Genomic DNA, 20,400 nt, shown 5'->3' on the forward strand with positions numbered 1-20,400 from the left:
TTCATTGCTCAAAATCCTTAGGTGGCTGCCCATGACATAAGAGTAGCAATGCAAGGCCCTCATGACCTGACCCTGCTGCATGTTCAGCCTCATCTCATCTGGCAGAGGACTTGTAGCATCTGAACACACCAACAGGCCATGCTGACTCAACTCTTCATTTCTGTGCATGCTGATGTTCCTGCCTAGAATGGGCTGCCTTCTCTGTTTTTATCCAACCAACTATTTATCCTTCAAGTTCAAAAATTATCTTCTCTGTGAGTACTTGTGACTTGCATCCAAGCGAATTAGGTGTTTGCCCTTCTGTGCTTCTACTGGACTTAGTGGATATAACCTTATTACAGCAGTGACCTTAGCAATTGTCACTGTTGAATCATATGTCTCTCTTTATGTGTACTGTTAATGTTTAGAAGACAGATGTCATGTCTTTTGGTTTTTATGTCCTCAGAGGTAATGGTTGCCAGCTGATGGAAGGACTCCTGGGTCATGTCAGGCTGAAGGCTCCTCAAGGACAGGGTGAATACTGAGTATCTGCAAAGGTTTTCGACTTTCATATACTGCAAGGGGGAAAGACAGGCTCTTGGAATTGTGGGAAGATGAATTTGTTTCTCATTCTGGAAGGTTTCCAGTACTGGAGGACAGGAACAGTTGGTACAAATGTCCTGGATTTGTGGATATAATCTTGATGGGGGGACACCTGTTCTGTCCGCAGAACTGGCTTTTATTTTGGACCTTGAGAAGCGGAAGCCTTCTGCATCTCCCAAGGGGGCAGCCAGGTCTGTGCAGGGAGGTTGCAGACCCAGGTTTGCTTTGTAATACAATTATTCTCACCATCTGGGGTTCTGCCTTAAAGCGTGAGGGTGACTTGAATACTTCTGACCTCTGGAAACTCAGGGACAGTGAATTTCAAAACCAAAAGTGGCAAACAGGCTGACTTACTTTTGGGAACATTAAAGGCCTCCTCCTAAATGAACTTTGTGCATGTAGTTGACCACGTTTCATTTGATTCATCCATGTTACTTAAATTTGTTTAGGAATGGAATATCGTAAATTGATTATTTTGTATTGGGAATTTTAAACATTTTACAATTTGTTAAAAATTATTTTTATTGGCTTTCTTGTGTATATACAACTGTTGTCTAGTGTTGTAGGGGAATGTGATTTAGCTAAATAATACAATTTAGAATCCTGAGATTCTGGGAGTCTAGTGAAAGCTATGGTATAGAAGCAAGTGAAAACATTAAAATAACCCAAGTTTAGTACTACAAAAATGGCCTCAACAAATGCTGTACATCATTCTTCAGAGGAGCAGGATACTGGTATGGTGTGGAGTAGTCAGGGAGTACTTCATAGGGAAGAAAATGCAATTTGAGCTGGTTCTCGAAGTGGGGTAGAATTTGAGGGGGTGTAATAGAGAAGAAAGGTAGTTTTGGGGCAGGAAAATAGCTACTGAGATGGGGATTCTGTCTTTCTTTATTTTTTAATGTATGGTGTTATTTGACCAAGTATTTTATGATATAAATCTAGGCTCATGATCTTCCAGCTCCCTTAGTCTTATCTAACCTCTTCTAATTCTTTTAATACCTACCATGTATTCAGTATTGGGCTGGATACAAAAGAAATGCAAGACATCATTCTTTTCTTTGTGGAGCTTCAGTCTTGTAGATTACCATATCGTATGGAAAAATGTAGAACCAGTAGCAGTTTTTGGAAATGAGAATGTAAAATTAGAACTTCAGATTCTGTCTTGCTGGTATGATACCCTGGGCTTACTTTCATTCTCTCACTGCTTTCCAGATGTGTCCTTTTACTTTTCTCCCATGCTGCAGAGGTGGGTAAATGGGTACTCTCTGCCTTTCACAGACAGGAAACTCAATGTCAGGTGATTTGCCAAAGTTTAAAGAGACAAGTTGGTGGAAGAACCATAGTGAGATGTTTGTGTTTTTGTGTGTTTGTTTAAAAAGTGCTTCTCAGCTGGCTGTAGCATGAAGGGAGCTGCCTTGGAGCATACATAAGTACCTCCTAGCTTTTCTGGGATGGATACTGCCCTTCCAAACATGCTCTGGTATTTTAGAAAGAGGTGTAGTACATCAGATCAACCAGAGTGCAGGTCAGAGTGCAGCAGCTCTGTTGCCGAGGAATTAGTGACTCTCATGAAAAGCACCTCGGACTTGCTCGTGAAGATTCTGAGATCCTTGTCAACTTGGTACTTGATCTCTGAATTTCCGTTCTACCTCAGTCCTCTTGCACCTTGGTTTTAGTGGAGGTAGGAGTTGAGAGTTGGAGTTGATCTTCTTTTGCTTCTTTGACGTTGTCTTTGATGGACACCCCTGTCACAGATTAGGAGGCAAAGCACTATTTGCATTTGCATTCAGTCTCCTACAAAAATGCCACTTCTCAACATTTTCTTTCCATCTATCTCTTCTTTGTCAATTTCAGCCTCTCAGCCACGTTGGTAAGCACATTCAAATTCTGGGCCACTCCTGCCACCCCGAGAGCCGTTTGTCTGTCCCTCTGCACTTCTGCAGCACTATTGATTTGCCATTTGCTTGCACTTTAACTGGATCTGGGTTGGCGTGTGCCCCTGGAAGGTTTTCTGTCTGTTGATCAGAGTTAATGGTACCCATCACCATGGTTGCTAGGATTGCTGTCTGGGATCAGCACAGTGTTGTTGCTAACCATTTTTTTTTGCCATGAAGCTGAGGCAGTCCAGGGACTCTGAGGCACTTAGAGGTAAACCTCAGAGCTCTGTTTTTCTTTTCAAAAATCTGTATATAAGGATCTTTTTCTGCCCTTTCTCTGCTTGATTTTGAAATCCATCTTCTTGTTCAGTTGCCTGCCCCTCATTCTGCTGTCCCATGAATGAAAAAACTTGTGCTTTCTCCCTTCCGTGGTTACTCAGGGTCTCCCTTGAGCCTTCAGTTATGCACATGTGTACACACACACACACATGTAATTAGGTCTTGCTGTGTTGCTGTATACCTAGACAGGCATTTCTCTTGTGGCTGCTCATATTGCTCTCCTTCCTACATAGCCACTTAGGAATCCACAGACAGAACACCCTCCTTAACAGAAAGCAAGCAAGCGGTGATTGGTTTGGAGTGTGTATGTAAGCATATACGGGTCTGTGAAAGAATACTAGGTGGGTAAGAGGGGATGCTGGTGTGGCCAGTGAAGCCACTCTCAGTACCTCACATTAAATGTTAAATGTAACCCCAGGAAACAGGATACATTGACACCTCTTTTTTTTTTTAAATGCATAACCTATTGATTTGGTAAATAACTCTAGTTGGTGTAGCAAATATGTACAGTGTATCACTAGTCAATTGCCTCAAAACCTAACAGCTTAAAGCAATCATCATCATTTATTCTTTCATAGTTTCTATGAGTCAAGTTTTCAGAAAAAACATAGCCCAGTGGTTCTTGCTCAAGGCCTCTTAGGAGATTGCAGTTAGTCTAAGTTTCTGTTGTGCAGTGGGGCGGTGGTGATGGTGGGATACATGGTTTCCCTTTGGCTTGGTTTTGTAAATGTGGGCAGAGTGGCCCAAGAGGATAAGACTTTGTGGAGATGGGTGGGAGGGGTTTGCAGTTTTTAGAATTTGTATAAAAATACATCCATTGAAATTAATATGAGATTATTAATAATTGTTGTACTATACCCTTGCATAGCATTTTGTTTTATTCATTTGGTTCCCCAGATCCATCCTGGATAGATAGTGGAGGGAGAAGCTGGTGTGGCCAAGTGCCAAGTTTTGAAGAATATCTCTGTGACCCTGGCAAGCTGGAGCCAGAGGCCTGGGCTCCTGTCTGCCTGGGGGCCATCCAGAAGGGCTGAGCTTGCATCTTCAGCACCCGTTTCTTCCTTAGTTTTCCATGACTTTACTTAGGAGCCAAGACATTGAGAAAGCCCTTCTCTAAGAGAGGTCATGTGCTTAGCTGGCAAGGCTACAGGCAGCATCTGTAGCACCCCTGATGTGCCGGGGGTGTTTTACCATCTTGCTAGTGAAACCATTCTCGAGGAAGGGGAGGGGACACTGCACCAAGGGCAGTTAGCCAGAGCGGGGGTTCACACAGGGCCAGGGATTCCTGGGATGTGGGACTTTTACTGCTAAAACCAGGACAGTGCCAGGCAAATCGGGATGGTTGGTCAACCTAACTGTACTTACAGATGCTTCCTGGTTGACCTCCACTTCTACCGCCCTTGCCCTTGCTTCTTGCACCTGAGTAATGTACCTCATAATAGGTAAGCATCTGGCAGAAGGCTCCCTTGTGGATGAGGGCTCTGGCTCGGAGCGTGTTGTATTTCACTCTGCCCTAGTGGCTCTCAGCCCATCCTGGGTTTTGACCTCATTCCCTCTTTAGTTGTTATCTTCTTGGGATCTCCCAGAACTCCAGGGATGAGATGGTTGAAGACCACAAGGCTCTGGCCACCAAGACGCTGTGTTTCTGTTTGGTGCTGAAGGATTGTAGAGGCCTCTGGGCTGAAAGCCAGTGTGGCTCTGTGGCTTGCTTCCTCTTTGTTTTTGTGGGTGGGAGCTCTACCCTGCTGTCCATTCCAGAGACAAGCCTAGACATTATCTATCAGGGGCTTACAGATAGCCTATGAATGGGAAAGGACTGATGACAAGATGTCCACAGATCTCAGTGCTGGAGGAAGAGTGGATGCTTTCTCAGAGGCTCACTTCCAGGATTTTGCTTTGTTGAATGGGATATATGGAGGGACTGTTGAAAGGGCTTTGTTACGACAGGAGGAGAAAGGGAGATGAGGCCACTGGTGCAGTGGAATAGCTCTGTGTGGGAAAAACAGGGACCTCTATCAGGAATGTTTGTTTAGCTCTGTGGTATGTAATATAAATCTTTTGCCACAAAAAAATCTTTATTAAAATATTGGTTTCTCCTTAAAAATAGCTTTTGTCAGACAAATCTCAACCCTTGCTGTGGGTCATTGGCATCTCTCAGAATGGGAGGCAAGCCATGTGATTTGAGGTTCAATTTCTCAGCCAGAATTGCAGTCTTGCTTTTTTTTTCCTTTTGAGACAGAGTCTTACTTTGTCACCCAGGCTGAAGGGCAGTGTGTAATCTTGGCTCACTGCAACCTCTGCCTCCCTAGTTCAAGTGACTCTCATGCCTCAGCCTCCTGAATAGCTGAGATTACAGGTGTGCACCACCACGCCCAGCTAATTTTTTGTATTTTCAGTAGAGATGAGGTTTCGCCATCTTGGCCAGGCTGGTCTTGAACTCCTGGCCTCAAGTGATCCACCTGCCTCAGCCTCCCATAGTGGTGGGATTACAGGTGTGAGCCACTGCACTTAGCCTGCAGTCTTAATTTTGTTTTCTAAAGCATTTCTCTGTGTCCCAGAGAATACCTTTGCCTGCAGGCTCTGTGTTCTCATCCACGACTACTTCCTTTTTTCTTCCTTCGTTCCTTTTGTATTCATTCAAGATCCTCCAGACAATCATTTATTTGCTAGGACAGAGTGTGGTCATTCTCTCTCTATATTATTAGAATCAAGAGTACACGTGCAGGTCTATTCGATGGGTATGCCCAATGTTTAGCTCCCATTTATAAGTGAGAACCTACAATAGTTGGTTTTTTTGTTCCTGTGTTAATTCCCTTAGGAAAATGGCCTCAACCTGCATTCACGTTGCTTCAAATAACGTGATTTCTTTCTTTGTTTTGCTGTGTAGTATTCTGTGTTGCATATGTAGCACATTTTCTATATCCAATTCACTGTTGATGGACACCTGGATTGATTCCATGCCTTTGCTATTGTGAATAGTGCTGCAATGAACATATGAGTGCATATGTCTTTTTGGTAGAATGATTTATTTTCCTTTGGGTATATACCCAGTAATGGGATTGCTGGGTCAAATGGTAGTTCAGCTCTTAGTTCTTTGAGAAATCTCCAGGCTTCTCCACAGTAGCTGGACTAATTTGTATTCCCACCAACAGTATATAAGTGCACCCTTTTCTCCACAGCCTGGCCGACATCTGTAATTTTTTGACTTTTTAACGAAAGCCATTCTGATTGGTGTGAGATGGTATCTCACTGTGGTTTTGATTTGCATTTCTCTAGTGATGATGAGCATTTTTTTTTTTTAACATTTGTTGGCCTTGTGTATGTCTTCTTTTGAGAAGTGTCTATTCATGTTCTTTGCCTACTTTTTATTGGATTTTTTTTTTTTTTTGCTTATTAAGTTATTAAGCCTTTGTCGGATGCATAGTTTGCAAATATATACTAACATTCTGTAGGTTGTTTGTTTACAATCTCTTTTCTTCTTCCCTCCTTATCTTTGGCAAATAGAAAGTGCTCTGTAATTTTTAAATAAAGGAATGGAGCTTCAGTGTGAAATACTAGGTGCTTTCCCTACATGATCTCATTTAATCACCCTGGTAATCTTGCAAAGTTTCACTTCATAAATGATAAAGCTGAGGTGCTGAGAGGTTGACCAGATGGCTCAAATTCATAGAGCAGCTAGAAAGTGGTGGAGCTAGAATTGGAACCAATGAGGCTTTTCATGTGATTCTAATATATATTTTTATTTTTAGATCATTGGCTTTGAAGCCAGGATACCTGTGTCATAGTCTCTCTCATTTTCACTCTGTAAGTTAGCGACCTTGAGCAAGACTCCTGATCATTGAACATTAGTCAGTCCTGCCTTGTTGGAGTAAAACAAGTGTGGGGCCAAAAGACCTCGAAACTACTTTCTAGTGCTGATGTCTCTCTTCCCTCTTTGTTTCTGGGAAAATCTGTCCTCACCGTCCATGTGTGCCCCTCACCTCCATCTTCTTTCGCTGGCCGTCCTCGTGCACTCTTTTCTCTTTGACTGCTTTGTTTATTTTGTGGCTTTTCTTGTTCTCTTTCTTTCCATCTTTTAGTTAGAGGAATTAATGCCGGGACTTGATTTCTCAGACTTTCCACTTCCTTTAGCTTAATTGGATTACCTTATCTGAAAAATCATTGCAAAAATAGTCGCTGTTTTGTGATACTGCTGCTGATGTTAATGAGAATGATTAATTCCTCTGCTATGAGGACTGTTGGGTGGATCACCATAGGAAGTTGGGTAATAAGATGGAGTCTTAATAGTGCAGGAGGTGTGGGACTGCCTGAAGGCAGGTAAAGAACTAGATAACATCTTAAAGTTTCTTGCTTAAAAACAGGAAAAGCTATCATTTGTCTATTCATTTGTTTGGTGGGCCAAACTTTGTACTAGGCACTCAGGATACAGTGGTGACAACAACAGTTATACCTTGGAGCTACCAATGCAGTCTAGTTTGGGGAGACATAGTTAATCTAAGAATCAAACAGATACTAACTCAAAACTCTGATAAGTGGAACCGTGTATAACAGGGAGAACTAACTTAGATGTGGAGCTGAAAGAAGATCTAAATGCCAATCACTTCATATGTATTATTTTATTTAATCTTTACAGTGGTTCTGTGAGAAAGATGGATAGAGTGACAAGAGTGGACATCCTTGTCTCGTTCCTGATCTTAAAGGAAAAGCATTCAATCTTTCACCATTAAATAGGATGTGGGTTTTTGTAGAAGCCCTTTATTAGTTTGAGGAAGTTCCTTTCTATCCATAATTTGGTGAGTATGTGTGTCTCTGTGTGTGTGTGTGTGTTTAAATCATGAAAGGGTATGAAAGGGTATTAGATTTTGTCAAATGTGGGGTGTTTTTTGTCTGTTGAGATGAACATATGGTCATATGTTGAACTAACCTTTTTTTCTTGTGGTATATTCTACTTGATCATTGTGTATTTTTGTTGTTGTTGTTGTTGTTGTTGTTTGTATGTTGCCGAATTTGTCTTGCTAGTACTTCCTTGAGGATTTGAGGACAGGCGTTGTTAAAGGCGAAAGCATATGTAGCATATTGTCGTCTTTCTTTCTTCTAACAGTGTAGGAAGATTTAGAAAAATCCTAAAAATCAGCTTCAAGGACTCAAAAGGTATAGTATTAATAATAGTCTGGAGCCATTCCTCCAGGGTCATTGCCGATTTGTAGCTTACACGTTAAGTGATATACGTAAAGATTATTCTGACTTACAGAGACTCAATTGTTAGGACAGCGTGGAATATATTTTAGGGAGATTTCTAATCAAGAGCGTTTAAAATATAGAAAACCTTATATTTAAGTGGGGAACATGCCAGTTATCTGGAAATTTTACTCATTTGTGGGGTTTCATTCAGCAGTGAGGCTGACAAATGATTAATTACTGCATTGCAGACCCCACATTCCCAACTCCAGGAAGGCTTTTTCTGGTCGCAACTTGCTCAGTCAGGAGACACATGTGACAGGGTGTTTACCTCAAACTGAGCCCATCCCGTGAGGTTCTGTGAGCGGTGTCATAGTTAGCCATTCCCTGATGAGGGGTGGCAGGTAGGGGTTTGCCAGTTGTGTGGTCTGGTCATTGGTGACACTCTGGTTGTGCCATTCACCACTTCCGTCTTCACTCCTCTTTGATTCTGTTGAGACTAATTTCTTGATTCTGCCCTTCCATTTACTCTGGCATTTTAGGAACCTAGTTTCTAGTTATATCATTACTTAAAGGGCTTAAAAAAGAAAAAACTTAGCAAACTTTTGAATCTTTCTTTTATTGCTACTTATACATACATACACACATACAAAACCTTTAAATTTGGGGATCTGAGTATAATTCTGGTAAATAACTGTCTTCATTTTTCTCCTCTAAAGAACTTAATACATTTGTTACATAAAATATAAGGAAATCTTTGTGCTATTTTACAGTAACCACAACTAACAACTAACTAACTTTGGTTACTATTTTACAGTAACCATACCTCACTCTGTGTACAGTCGTTAGTCTATGAGAATTCAAGGAGGCCATTATTGTAAAGCTACAAATTCTGTACCTTCAGGATCTCCTTGGTTCACAAAGCAAGAACCTGATAATGCAAAGAATATTATCTCCTTATGATTGTAAAATATTTTCTAAACCATAAAACCTCAATCTGCATTATCTAATTTGGATTTACTGTGGTGCAATCATGGCCCACTGTAGCCTTGACCTCCTGGGCTCAAGCGATCCTCCCACCATGGCCTCCTGAGTAGCTGGTACTACAAGTGTGTACCACCATGCCTGGCTAATTTTTTTCATTTTTATTTTTTATAGAGATAGGGTCTTCCTATGTTGGCTAGGCTGGTCTTGCACTCTTGGACTCAAGTGGTCCCCCTACCTCGGCCTCTCAGAATGCTGGGATTTCAGGAGTGAGCCATCATGTCTGGCCCATCTAATTTTGATTCTTATGACAACCCTGACATGTGGGTAGTACAGATACTAGGTACATTTCATGAATGAAACAAAGGCTTGGTGAGTTTAAGTACTTATAATTTAGGAGGTATAGGATGTTAGTGCTGCGCAAAGCTGAGTGCTTTCATTCTTCATGTGAAGAATAAGGGATCTCTCTCTGTTGTCATCCTACAACCTTCTCATTTCTTCAGTTTACTGTTCTCCAGTAGTTGGATGACCATTTCCCTCTTTCCATTCCCAAAGTCATTTAATTCCATTCCCAAAGTCATTCAGATGAACCAAATAGGGACCCCTGTCCATTCCTTGCAAATCTCAGTGCCCCACCATTTTTCACTGATGTGTTTTTGACCTGACAATTCGGGTGTCCATACACAGGCATCCTCATCTAGCTAAAGTTGAGTTTAATGTAGTGAATCAGGCCTTACTGGGGCATTGGCTTGTGTTCTTCCTGATTACTTATTTCCTACTGAAGTATTAGCATGGTGGTACAGGGTAGGAAGTCCTACACTGGTTCTGATTCTGCCACTCACAAGCTACATTTTCATTCTTTCTCTGAGCCTTGATTTTCCCTTCTGTAAAATGAAGGGTTAGATCAAATCACATTTGAGGCCACTTAAACTCTGTCATTGGATCTGACTTCCTTATTGGTTTTCTGGTGTTCTTTGTTCACCCCTCCATTCCTGGTTTACCTGATACAGATGATGATTTTAATGATTATATAGCCTTTGTTAGCGTTTCCTTCTGCCTCACACCATGCATTGGACTTTCTTTCTTTTCCTTTCTTTTCCCTAGGAGAAAATAACCTGTTGGCCAAGTCAGCATCCCAGGTAGGCATGACAGAAAGTGCTGGCTGCCCAGGGTGCAGCCCGGCCTCTGCCTCACACCTGCCTCTGTGACACGAGCCAGAGATTTTAATCACCAACCTGAGGCTTTTATTCAGGAGCTAATAGTTGAAAGGCCAGAACAGTTTCTCTGTCTGCCTGCTTTTTTTCTCTCCTCTTTGCTGTAACCCTCAGATCCTCATAATAAAAATAGTCAGGCCAACCCATCTAAGCTTTTGCTAATGGAGACTAAGAGAACTGAAAGACGCAGCCTCCCCATGGGCGTGCTGGTTGGATTGTTCTGTCTTACCCCGTGTCCGTTTTAGAGAATTGCATGGCATTAGCATAAAGACAAGTCATCGCAATTATTTTGCACCCAGCCCCTTAATATTGAGGAGCAGGAAGGATTCTGCTGTGATCTCTGGCACATTCATCGGCCCCTGCTGAGCTACTGATCAATAGTGACACAGTTGCATCAGATGGCCTTCAAATAGTGCTTCCTTTTTCAGATGGGCTGGGAGAGAGAGGAAGAAATATAAGTGCCTCATTCCTCTTAGACTACAAATAAATGAAGATGTGGTGTGCAGCTGCATTTCAAGCATTTTGGAAGCTTTTCTGGTGTATGTGAGGGGTGGGTGGGGGGTTGGCACTGAGGCTTCTATCTTGATTGCAGTTAGGATGCAGCAAGGATGCTGGTAAATGTCCACATGGGCACTCTGAGTCGCTATCCCCACGTCCCTTACACCCTAGCACCTGGAGAGCCTCAAGCAAGCCTCACAAGTGGGGAGTGGGACACCCTGACGCAACTTTTCTCTTTTTCCTCCCCTCCCCCAGAGTATTTAGTAGGAGTTTACTGGCTGAGTGTGTGCCCCGGAATCTGGGGCCGCTCCTGCTGCTGCAGTTAATGCTGCTTTGTTCCATGCTAAATGAGGCGAGAACTTTCACCCTGGTCACATTCATAATCCCGCTCAGCAGGACGCTCAGCTGTGCACAAGAGCAGTTTCTGCAGGCAGGGAAGGGCTTTCCCTTTGGAAAGTCCTTTGGAAAGCTCCTTTGGTTCTCTGTTTCAGGAAGCTATCAGTACAGAGGATAGGTTCAGGGACTAACTCAGACGGGCAATCTCAGCTGGGGGTTTCTAGGCACGACCAGGGTATCAGATTTCTTTATGCTTGTGTGTGTTTTGGAGAGAGGACACGGTATGACCAGGAGACCAGTGGGATATGAGGAGGTAGACAGGGAGACCAGTATGCATTTGGGACCCCCAAGGGAGAGAGTTGGGAAGAATGCAGGGGTCCTAGACTGGAAGCCAGGAGCCTGGGGGAGACCGAACCCCTTTTCTGCCATCTGCTAACTGCTTTGGGCTTCACTGTCCCCTGTAAAAGAAGGGAGTTACCTCTGAAACTCACATGTTGTATGCTGTGTGCTGAGGCTGTAGAACTGAGCAGCTTCAGAGAGGAGATGAGAGCTGGGAGTGCAGTAGAGGCAGGGACCTTTACGTTATGCCTATTTCTGGGGGTCCTGTCCTTTCCTGTGGCCTTGCCTGCGCTAGCTAGTCAGCGGGGCTTTAACAAACCCACAGCAGAAGATTCTGCTAGCTTCTTCGGAAGCATGTTTTCTTGTTCTTAATGATAGTTAACTTGGCTAGTCATAAATCCTAAATCTGCCTCCCCTGAAGTGGGGAGCAGTTAAAATCTCCACTTGATTTTCTTGTTTTTCCACCTGCCCCTTTCTGCGGGCTTCCTTGGAGTTTCCTGAGCACGTGCACTGAAGACCTGGCTGGGGTTTACACGTGATTTTGGAGGCTTCTCCTTTGTGACTGCCTCCTGCCTGCCCTCTCTTTTGAGCTCCTCTGGCTGTCCCAGTCTCTGGTATCCAACTCCCCAGGTTGTCAGAGTGAGCTTTTCTGCCTGAGCTCCCGCCGACCTGTGCTGTGCCTGTGGGGTTGTGCTGCCAGACGAGATACCACACACCCAAGCCTCACCAAGAGCAGTTCCCTTCTTTCAAAGCTTGACTTCCCGCAATCTCTGCCTGCTTTTGGTCTCTTTCCAGGGCTTTCAAAGTTACTATTATTATCTTAAACAATAGATTTTATTTTTTAGAGAAGTTTTAGGTTTAGAGAAAAATTGAGAGGCAAGGCCAGAGGTCTCATATATTCCCTTCCTTCCCTATTTCCTTATTATTAACATCTTACATTAGTGTAGTACATTAGTTATAATTGATAAGCCAATATTGATACATTATTATGAACTAACATTCACAGTTTGTATTAATGAACTAGCCTTCCTCATCCTGAGGCTAGGCTTTTTGTGTCCTGCATTCTATGCAGAGCTAGTTTTTCTATCTTGTTCAGAGTTCCTATTTGTTACTTGTGGGAGGCTTAATCTGATACTAGCTACTCCAACTTTATCAGAAGCAGAATAATCTGATGCATTTATTTTTGATTGATAAATACATTTTTTCCTTGTCTCTGGAAGCACCTGACATAAACATTGTGAGTAAAAGGCGTTTCCAGAAGAAGATGATGGTGATGGCAGAAAGTCTAACAAGTCTATGGATGGCGATTACATTGGTGGATGTTTCAAGCTTTCTGTCTTGCTGCTTTTCACATTATGATTCATGTACCAGGGGCCACAGTGGTAGAATTGATTGGTGTCTTCAGAAGTGAATCTCCAGAAAACAGGGTGGAAGCCAGAATATGAAAGCACTTTATGAAATATTAACTTAGTACTGAGGCTGAGGTTGTCCAGAAACTTATTAAAAAAATTTGAAGTCCTTCAGTTAACTTTATTTGCAGTTAGCTCCTGCTTATCTGCAAGATGAAGCCACAGATAGAACAGATACAGATAATCCCTTATGTTGATTACCTATACAGTTTGCATCTTCTGTATAGTTTTTTTTCTTTCTAGATGTTAATGAAAAAGAAGTAGGCCCTGATATTTTTAAACTCCTTTACCTTATTTCCCCTTAAGTTCAGTGGTCAATGTTCTGAATAGAGGCCCTGTCTGATGTCTCACAGCAGGGATTCCTGGAAGCAGGGGCTACAGGAATGCTACAGAAGTCTTACAGAAGGCCAGGTGATTAAAAATCCACCAGCAGGAAGGTTTAACATACCACCCCTCTTGGTAAACCACGAATTGCATGTGCTACTATAAGAGCATCTGGCTTAGGTCCAATTGAAGCACCTGGATAAAAGGCAAGTAAGTTTTACTGTGGGACTATACAGGGTGTAATGGAGGGCTGGAAGGAGCAGGCTGATGCCTCAGATGCCGGAACACCAGGCAGAACCTAGGACTCAGGATGCTCCTCAGAGGGGAGATTCTCCTATGGGCACTTGGGGTGAATCTGTATTCATTTTTGGAAGATTCTACTCAGTCAAATGTATTTTGAGCATCTCCTGTGTGCCTGGACCTATGGGAGGCATGGTCAGTTAGTGATGACTAAAGCATGTTTTAGCTGTGTGTTCTAGACAGGAGAATTGCAGGGAGGTATAGGAGTCCTCCCTAAGGGCATCTCACCTACCCTGGAGGTCAAGAAAGGGGAAGTAGAGATTAAGCAGAAATCTACAGGAATGTTGGAAGATTAGGGGACGAGTGGGTAGAAGAAGAGTGTTCTGTGTACAGGGAGGAGCATGTGTAGATGCCCTTGAATGTGAGAAGATATGGTGTGATTGAGGAACTTCTGAATAATTGGCAAGGCCACTGGTGTGGTGTGAGATGAAGCTGGACCATGTGGCTATGTAGGCCATGCTGAGGATTTTGATTGCCATCTTTGAGCAAATGGAAGCAAGTGTGGGAGGTTCTTAAAAGAAGGGAATAAGATGACCCAATTTGCTTTATAAAGAGATCACTCTGACAGCCTCGTGGAGAATGGTTTGGAGAGGGCCATGTGGGTAGTGGAGAAACCAGTAAGGAGGCCATTGTATAGACAAAGTGAGAGAGGAAGATTTTCTGGGATCAGGTAATGGCAGTGTAGACAGAGAGGTGGAGGGGAGAGAATTAGGAGGTCCTGGTCACTGATTAGCTGTGATGGATAAGGGAGAAGCCCATTCAGGGATGACTCAAGTTTCATGCTTGAAAAACTGGTGGATTTCCTGGGGGCTACTAATCACGATGAGGAAGGCTAGAGGAGGAACATGACATGGGAGAAAGAGGGGAAGAAAGTATGCATTTCCATTTTGAAATATATTCCTCCAATTCCCAGGCATCAGGCCAACCTAGCTCCATTGTCCTAGGAACCTGTGGGAGCCTGCATCCTGCAGGAGAGGCAGATAAAAGGAGTACTGTTTCAGAGTGATCACCTGCCACCAGTGTATCAGTCTTTGACTGAAGGCAGGGAATTGGTTTTGCCTGACCTCTGTAGGAATTGACAGAGCCCGGATCTCTGAAGGTTGTTGGCTCCTAGGCCTGAACCTCATCTACCTGCTGAGCTCACCTTCCAGTCAAGAGTGGGAGGGTGCTGCCTGAGTTCAGTTTACTGCAGAATTGCTTGAAGTTGAGCAGTTAGAAGGGCCACCCTCCAGCAAGTGCGTCTGGTCTTAGATGGTGTCTTACACTTTGGTCAAGATGAAGACTCAGGGACAGACAGAAGTTAGTTGTGGAGGTGGTAATGATTAGTTATCAAGGCACTCTTCGTTGTGGTGTCATAGGTGTAAAGAAAGTATTCACATGTCACACCCTCTGGTTTTGCCCTGTGCAGTAGACTTTCTGACCCTTCCTCTGCTTCCCTGGCGTTGTAGTTCTGCTGTTCATTCATGTTATTGGTGTGGATGTTTAGCTTTTGTCTAGGAGATGCGGACCTGAATCCTGCTTTGTATATCGTGTTAATCTCTCTGGATGACTCTAAGGTGCAGCTATAGCGAAAACAGGTTATTTATTCCAGACACATTCTCAGAAAGGCAAATTAGTGATTCTTTTTTGTAAATTTTTTATTTTTAAAACTTTATTTTCAATTTTTGTGGGTACATAATAGGTGTATAGGTTTATGGGGGCACATGAGATATTCTGATACAGGCATGCAGTGCATAATAATCACATCAGGGTAAATGGGGTATTCATCACCTTAAGCATATATCCTTTCTTGGTGTTACAGATAATCCAGTTACACTCCCAGTTATTTTTAGATGTACAATAAGTTATTGTTGACTGTAGTCATCCTATTGTGCTTTCAAATACTAGATCTTATTCATCTTACCTAATTATGTTTTTGTACTCATTAACCATCCTTCCTTCCCCCTACAGCTACCCTTCCCACCTACTGGTAACCATCATTCTACTCTCGATTTCCATGAGCTGAATTGTTTTAATTTTTAGCTCCCACAAATACATGAGAACATGTGAAGTTTTTGTCTTTCTGTGCCTGGCTTATTTCACTTACCTCCATTTTTATCTGTGTTATTGCAAATGACAGGATCTCGTTCTTTTTCATGGCCGAATAGTACTCCATTGTACTACATTTTCTTTATCCATTTGTCTAGTGAGGGACACTTAGGCTGCTTCTAAATCTTGGCTATTGTGAATAGTCCTGCAATAATCTGAAAGTGCAGATATCTCACCAATATACTGATTTCCTTTCTTTTGGGTATCCTAGCAGTGGGATTGTTGGATCATGTTGTAGTTCTAGTTTTAGTTTTTTGAGGAACCTCCAAACTGTTCTCCATCGTGGTTGTACTAATTTACATTCCCATTGATAGTATACGAGGGTTCTCTTTTCTCCACATCCTTGCCAGCATTTGTTATTGCCTGTCTTTTGGATGAAAGTCATTTTAACTGGGGTGAAAGATACCTCGTTGTAGTTTTGATTTGCATTTCTCTGATAATGGTGTTGAGCACCTTTTCATGTACCTGTTTCCCATTTTTGTGTTTTCTTTTGAGAAATGTCCAGTCAGATCTTTCACCCATATTTAAATCAGATTATTAGATTTTTTTTCCTACAGAGTTATTTGGACTTCTTATATATTCTGGTTATTAATCCCTTGTCAGATGGGAAGTTTGCAATTTTTTTCTCCCATCCTGTGGATTGTCTCTTCACTTTGTTGATTGTTTCCTTTGCTGTGCAGAAACTTTTTCAACTTGATGTGATCCCATTTGTCCATTTTTGCTTTGGTTGCCTATGCTCATGGGGCTTTACTCAAGAAATCTTTGCCCAGTCCAATGTCCTGGAGAGTTTCCCCAATGTTTTCTTTTAACAGTTTCATAGTGTGAGGTCTTAGTTTTAAGTCTTTAGTTCATTTTGATTTGATTTTTGTATATGGTGAGAGATAGGAGTCCAGTTTTATTCTTCTACATATGGATATCCAGTTTTCCCAGCACCATTTATTGAAGAGACTATTCTTTCCCTAACGTATGTTCTTGGGATCTTTGTTAAAAATGAGTTCACAGTAGATGTATGGATTTGTTTCTGGATTCCCCATTCTGTTCCTTTGGTCTGTATGTCTGTTTTTATGCCAGTACCATGCTGTTTTGGTTGCTATAGTTCTGTAGCATAATTTGAAGTCAGGTAATGTGATTCCTTCAGCTGTGTTCTTTTTGCTCAGGATAACTTTAGCTATTTCTGGGTCTTTTATGGCTCTGTATAAATATTAGGATTGTTTTTTCTATTTTTGTGAAGGATGTCATTGGTATTTTGATAGGGATTGTATTGAATCTGTAGATTGCTTTGGGTAGTATAGACATTTTAACAATAGTGATTCTTCTAATTCATGAACATGGGTTATCTTTCCATTATTTTGTGTCCTCTGCAATTTCTTTCATTAATGTTTTATAGTTTTTATTGTAGCAATCTTTCACTTCTTTGGTTAAGCTAATTTCTAGGTATTTAGATTAGTGATTTTCTTTGCATGAATGGGAAGGAAGGAAGGAAGAAGAGCGAGTGAGTGTGTGGTGTGTGTGATGTGTTAGTAGGGGTGTGGGGTGAGGCAAGTGTGTGGTAGGGTAGAGATGGGTCCCATCTGGGTATTTGTGTTCAGGCCCAGTGGTGGGTCTCAGTGGGCAGCAGCCCCTTTCCTGGTCTGCAGGGATCCAGTGGGAGGACCGTACAGTCCCCCAGGCTCCCTGTGATGGGTGACCTTGCTCGGTCCTGTGGCCCCAGCTCTCATGTGATGGCTGAGGGAACATGAGCCCCTCAAGGCCTGTGTGTTCCTGACTACAGGGCATTCAGGGCAGGAGCCATCAGCTGTGCAGTGTCAAGGAGGGGGGCATGGAAACTGTCCCCGGCTGGAGGGCCTGTGAAGTTGGGCAATCACGAATCTGGGCCTCACGTCATCCCTAGCTCTGGGTCACTGTCTTGTTGACAGACTGCACCGCCTCAGCAGAGCTCAGAAGAAAAAATGTAACCACCATTAAATCTGGCCACACTATTAGATCTAAGTGGTTTTGTTTACCTCAGCGAGTTGCAAGGTTCTTCAATAGCTGTGTTGCTCCCCAAGGGCCGTGGTGGGGCTGTCCTCTTGGGGCCAAACTGCAATGTGCTCACTGCTTGCCAGTTGTGTTCTTCAGTGTATTAGCACAAACTGTTGATCAATACTAGGGGAAATCCCTTTGTGATAATTAGTTTTTGAAACCCTCTTCACTGGGGTCAGACTTCAGCTCCAAATTTCGGGAAAAACTTGCTTTTCCCGTAACCACAGAACATTCCTTTCCCGCACAGATGACCGTCATAGTCTTATCTTCACTCTTAATGGAATCTTTGCTTGGGTAGACATTTAAGTTATTCTGGGCTCTTAATTTCTGGTATATCCCTTGGGCTGTTTTATGTAATTTATGTATAATAAGGAAAGGCAAGTCCCAGTGGGTCAGTGTCTAATGAGATGGTGTATATGAAGGAACTCATGTCATAGATGCTTAATCAATGAATCAATGTTGGGTTGTCCTATTTTCTTGTTTCATTCTTATAAGAAATGATATCTAGAGATTATACCTTTTAAAATTTTTACTTTTGACATAGAGCCTCACTCCATCATCTGGGCTAGAGTGACATGGCATGATCTCAGCTCAGTGCAACCTCTGCCTCCTGGGTTCAAGCAATTCTCGTGCCTCAGCCTCCCGAGTAGCTGGAATTACAGGCATATGCCACCACGCCCAGCTAATTTTTGTATTTTTAATAGAGACGGGGTTTCATCATGTTGGCCAGGCTGGTCTCGAACTCCTGACCTCAAGTGATCTCCTTGCCTCAGCCTTCCAAAGAACAGAATTACAGGCATGAGCTACAGTGCCCAGCCAAGATTATACTTTTGATCCAGCAATCTTACTTCTAGGAATCTGACAATCTTACTTCCAGAGCTACTTGGATGGGCTCAAACTTGTATAGATGAAAAGTATAATTTGTAATAGTGACATAGCATGTCCATCAGTAGGGGAGCCATTATGTGTAATGTAATAGTCTTGTATTCATTGGCATAGAGAGATGCCCTAGTTGTATTTAAAGTCAAAAAACCAAGTTGCAGGACAATGTGAGTAATATGAACCTTTATATAAAACAAACTCCCCCCATCTGTGAATATATACCCATCAGTACACAAAGAGAGATGTACATCAACTGTTACAGAGGGGACTTTATTCTTTTGTGCTGCATATTTCTGTATTATTTGAATAGCTTACAGTAAGAAAATACTCATATTAAGCATTCATCTTCACATTCAAATTGGTTTTAAAATAACTTCTAAGTATAATAAAAAATTTTAAATAAATTAGTTCATTTCTTTCTTCCAAACAGGAACTTAATCAAATGTGTCAGGTATCTAAAACATCTAGGCCTAAATCAGTGAAGTTCCATAGTTAAAAAAGGTATATATTCTTTTTTTTTTTTTTTTTGAGGGCACTAATATTTGCCAATCACTTTTGTGTAGGACATTTTATTCTGTTTGATCTTTACTGAGAGCCAATGTTACAGTTGAGAACATTGAGACAAAAAAAGTGAATTGCCTTGCCGTAAAATTAGTGGTGGAAGAGTCTTCATACCCAAGACTTTCTGGCTTGAAAGGCTGCTTGGTTAGACACAGTGCTCTACTGGATCTCTGGTTAAGAGCAAGATAAAGGAAGAAGTAATTTCTGGTTAACTTGCTCTTTATAAAGTTAGAAACAGACTCAGAACAAAACACCCTTCTGGCTCTTAATTTCTTCATCTGTCAAATGGGCAGGTGAGCTGGCCCTTCACCCTTTGGAACTTTCTGGGATTAGGGACACTTGCTACCCCTCCTCTCAATGAGTGTTTGCTTCTCCCCCACAGTACGTAGGAAGCCTGGACGTGCCAAGGCCCAACAGCAGGGTGGAGATCGTGGCTGCCATGCGCCGGATCCGGGTGAGTGGCCAGAGGCGGGCTGTGTGGAGCGGGGAGTCAAGTATCTTAGCTGCTGGCCCTTCTAGGTAGGGCTGGAGGGGCCAAAATGGATGGCTGCACCCCTTGCAAACCCAAACTCCTCCTCTCTGTACCCTCCGGGAGGCTGTTCTGAATTGAATGTTTGATCTTGATGAAAGGCCAATGTTAAAATGGATGTGATGGCTGGAGTGGTACCATCTTCTCTCTCGTGACCTGTAGCTCCTCAAACTGAGATGCACGTTACCTTGATGATGTGTAGTGACTGGCCAGGGACTGATGTCTCTTTTTTATTCAAAGATTTTAGGGAAAGGTTTAGTAGTTAGCTGGTAATTGACTCAAAACATTCTTTAAAAAGGTAATTTGTTGTGGTATAGAATATAAGATTTACTTGGATTTTTAAGAGTAAATATGAGATTTTAACAAAATTTTATTGGTTGGATGCTTTAGGCTCCGGGAGTGTCAGTGCATTTTCTTCTGCCATTTTGTCTACTTTCGGAAAGTTCGGTATACCTTCTCGTTGATATATGTGGTTCAGTCTATGAACTTGTTGCTTTCTGACTCTGTGGTACATGGAGCTGAGATTGAACAAGAATTAAATTCTCTTCTGATACCTGCAAAGGAATTTGTCCATGTTCTCTGCACTGGAACAGAATAAATTACTTTGTACTTGTGCATTTCAAAGGTAGGTTCGGGATTGGTGAAATGGATTTTAATTGTTTATTGTAAGAGAAAATTGGCATTAGAGATGGCACGATTGGTCATCCCTGGATGCAGCCTGGTTTGCTCTTTAGAATCATTGTTCTGTAGAATAATCTACTCACCTAAATGGAAAACATGTAAGTGATGCTGTAGCTTCATTTTTCCTTCTTAGTTTTACTTTCAGTCAATCCTTCATCTGGTCAACAGAAACTTCAACTCAATGACAGCAACGTTGGGAAGAAAATTTGCATGATTGGGGCTCTTTCTCTGCACAGTTCATCAGCCTAATAAAATCC

At 42.3% G+C, this 20,400-nt stretch overlaps 1 protein-coding gene across 2 annotated transcripts in view; it reads left to right on the top strand.

The window, feature by feature from the left end:
- The window catches only part of NOS1AP (nitric oxide synthase 1 adaptor protein), a 314,730-nt gene that overhangs the window by 64,602 nt on the left and 229,728 nt on the right, over positions 1-20,400 (top strand). For both annotated transcript variants that reach the window (XM_025388290.1, XM_025388282.1), the window contains exon 2: positions 19,316-19,387. In XM_025388290.1, coding sequence (XP_025244075.1) covers positions 19,316-19,387 — 72 coding nt within the window. The remainder of the gene's footprint in view (positions 1-19,315; positions 19,388-20,400) is intronic.

Source organism: Theropithecus gelada, chromosome 1 (genome assembly GCF_003255815.1).
Source record: "Theropithecus gelada isolate Dixy chromosome 1, Tgel_1.0, whole genome shotgun sequence".
NCBI classification, from domain to species: Eukaryota; Metazoa; Chordata; class Mammalia; order Primates; family Cercopithecidae; genus Theropithecus; species Theropithecus gelada.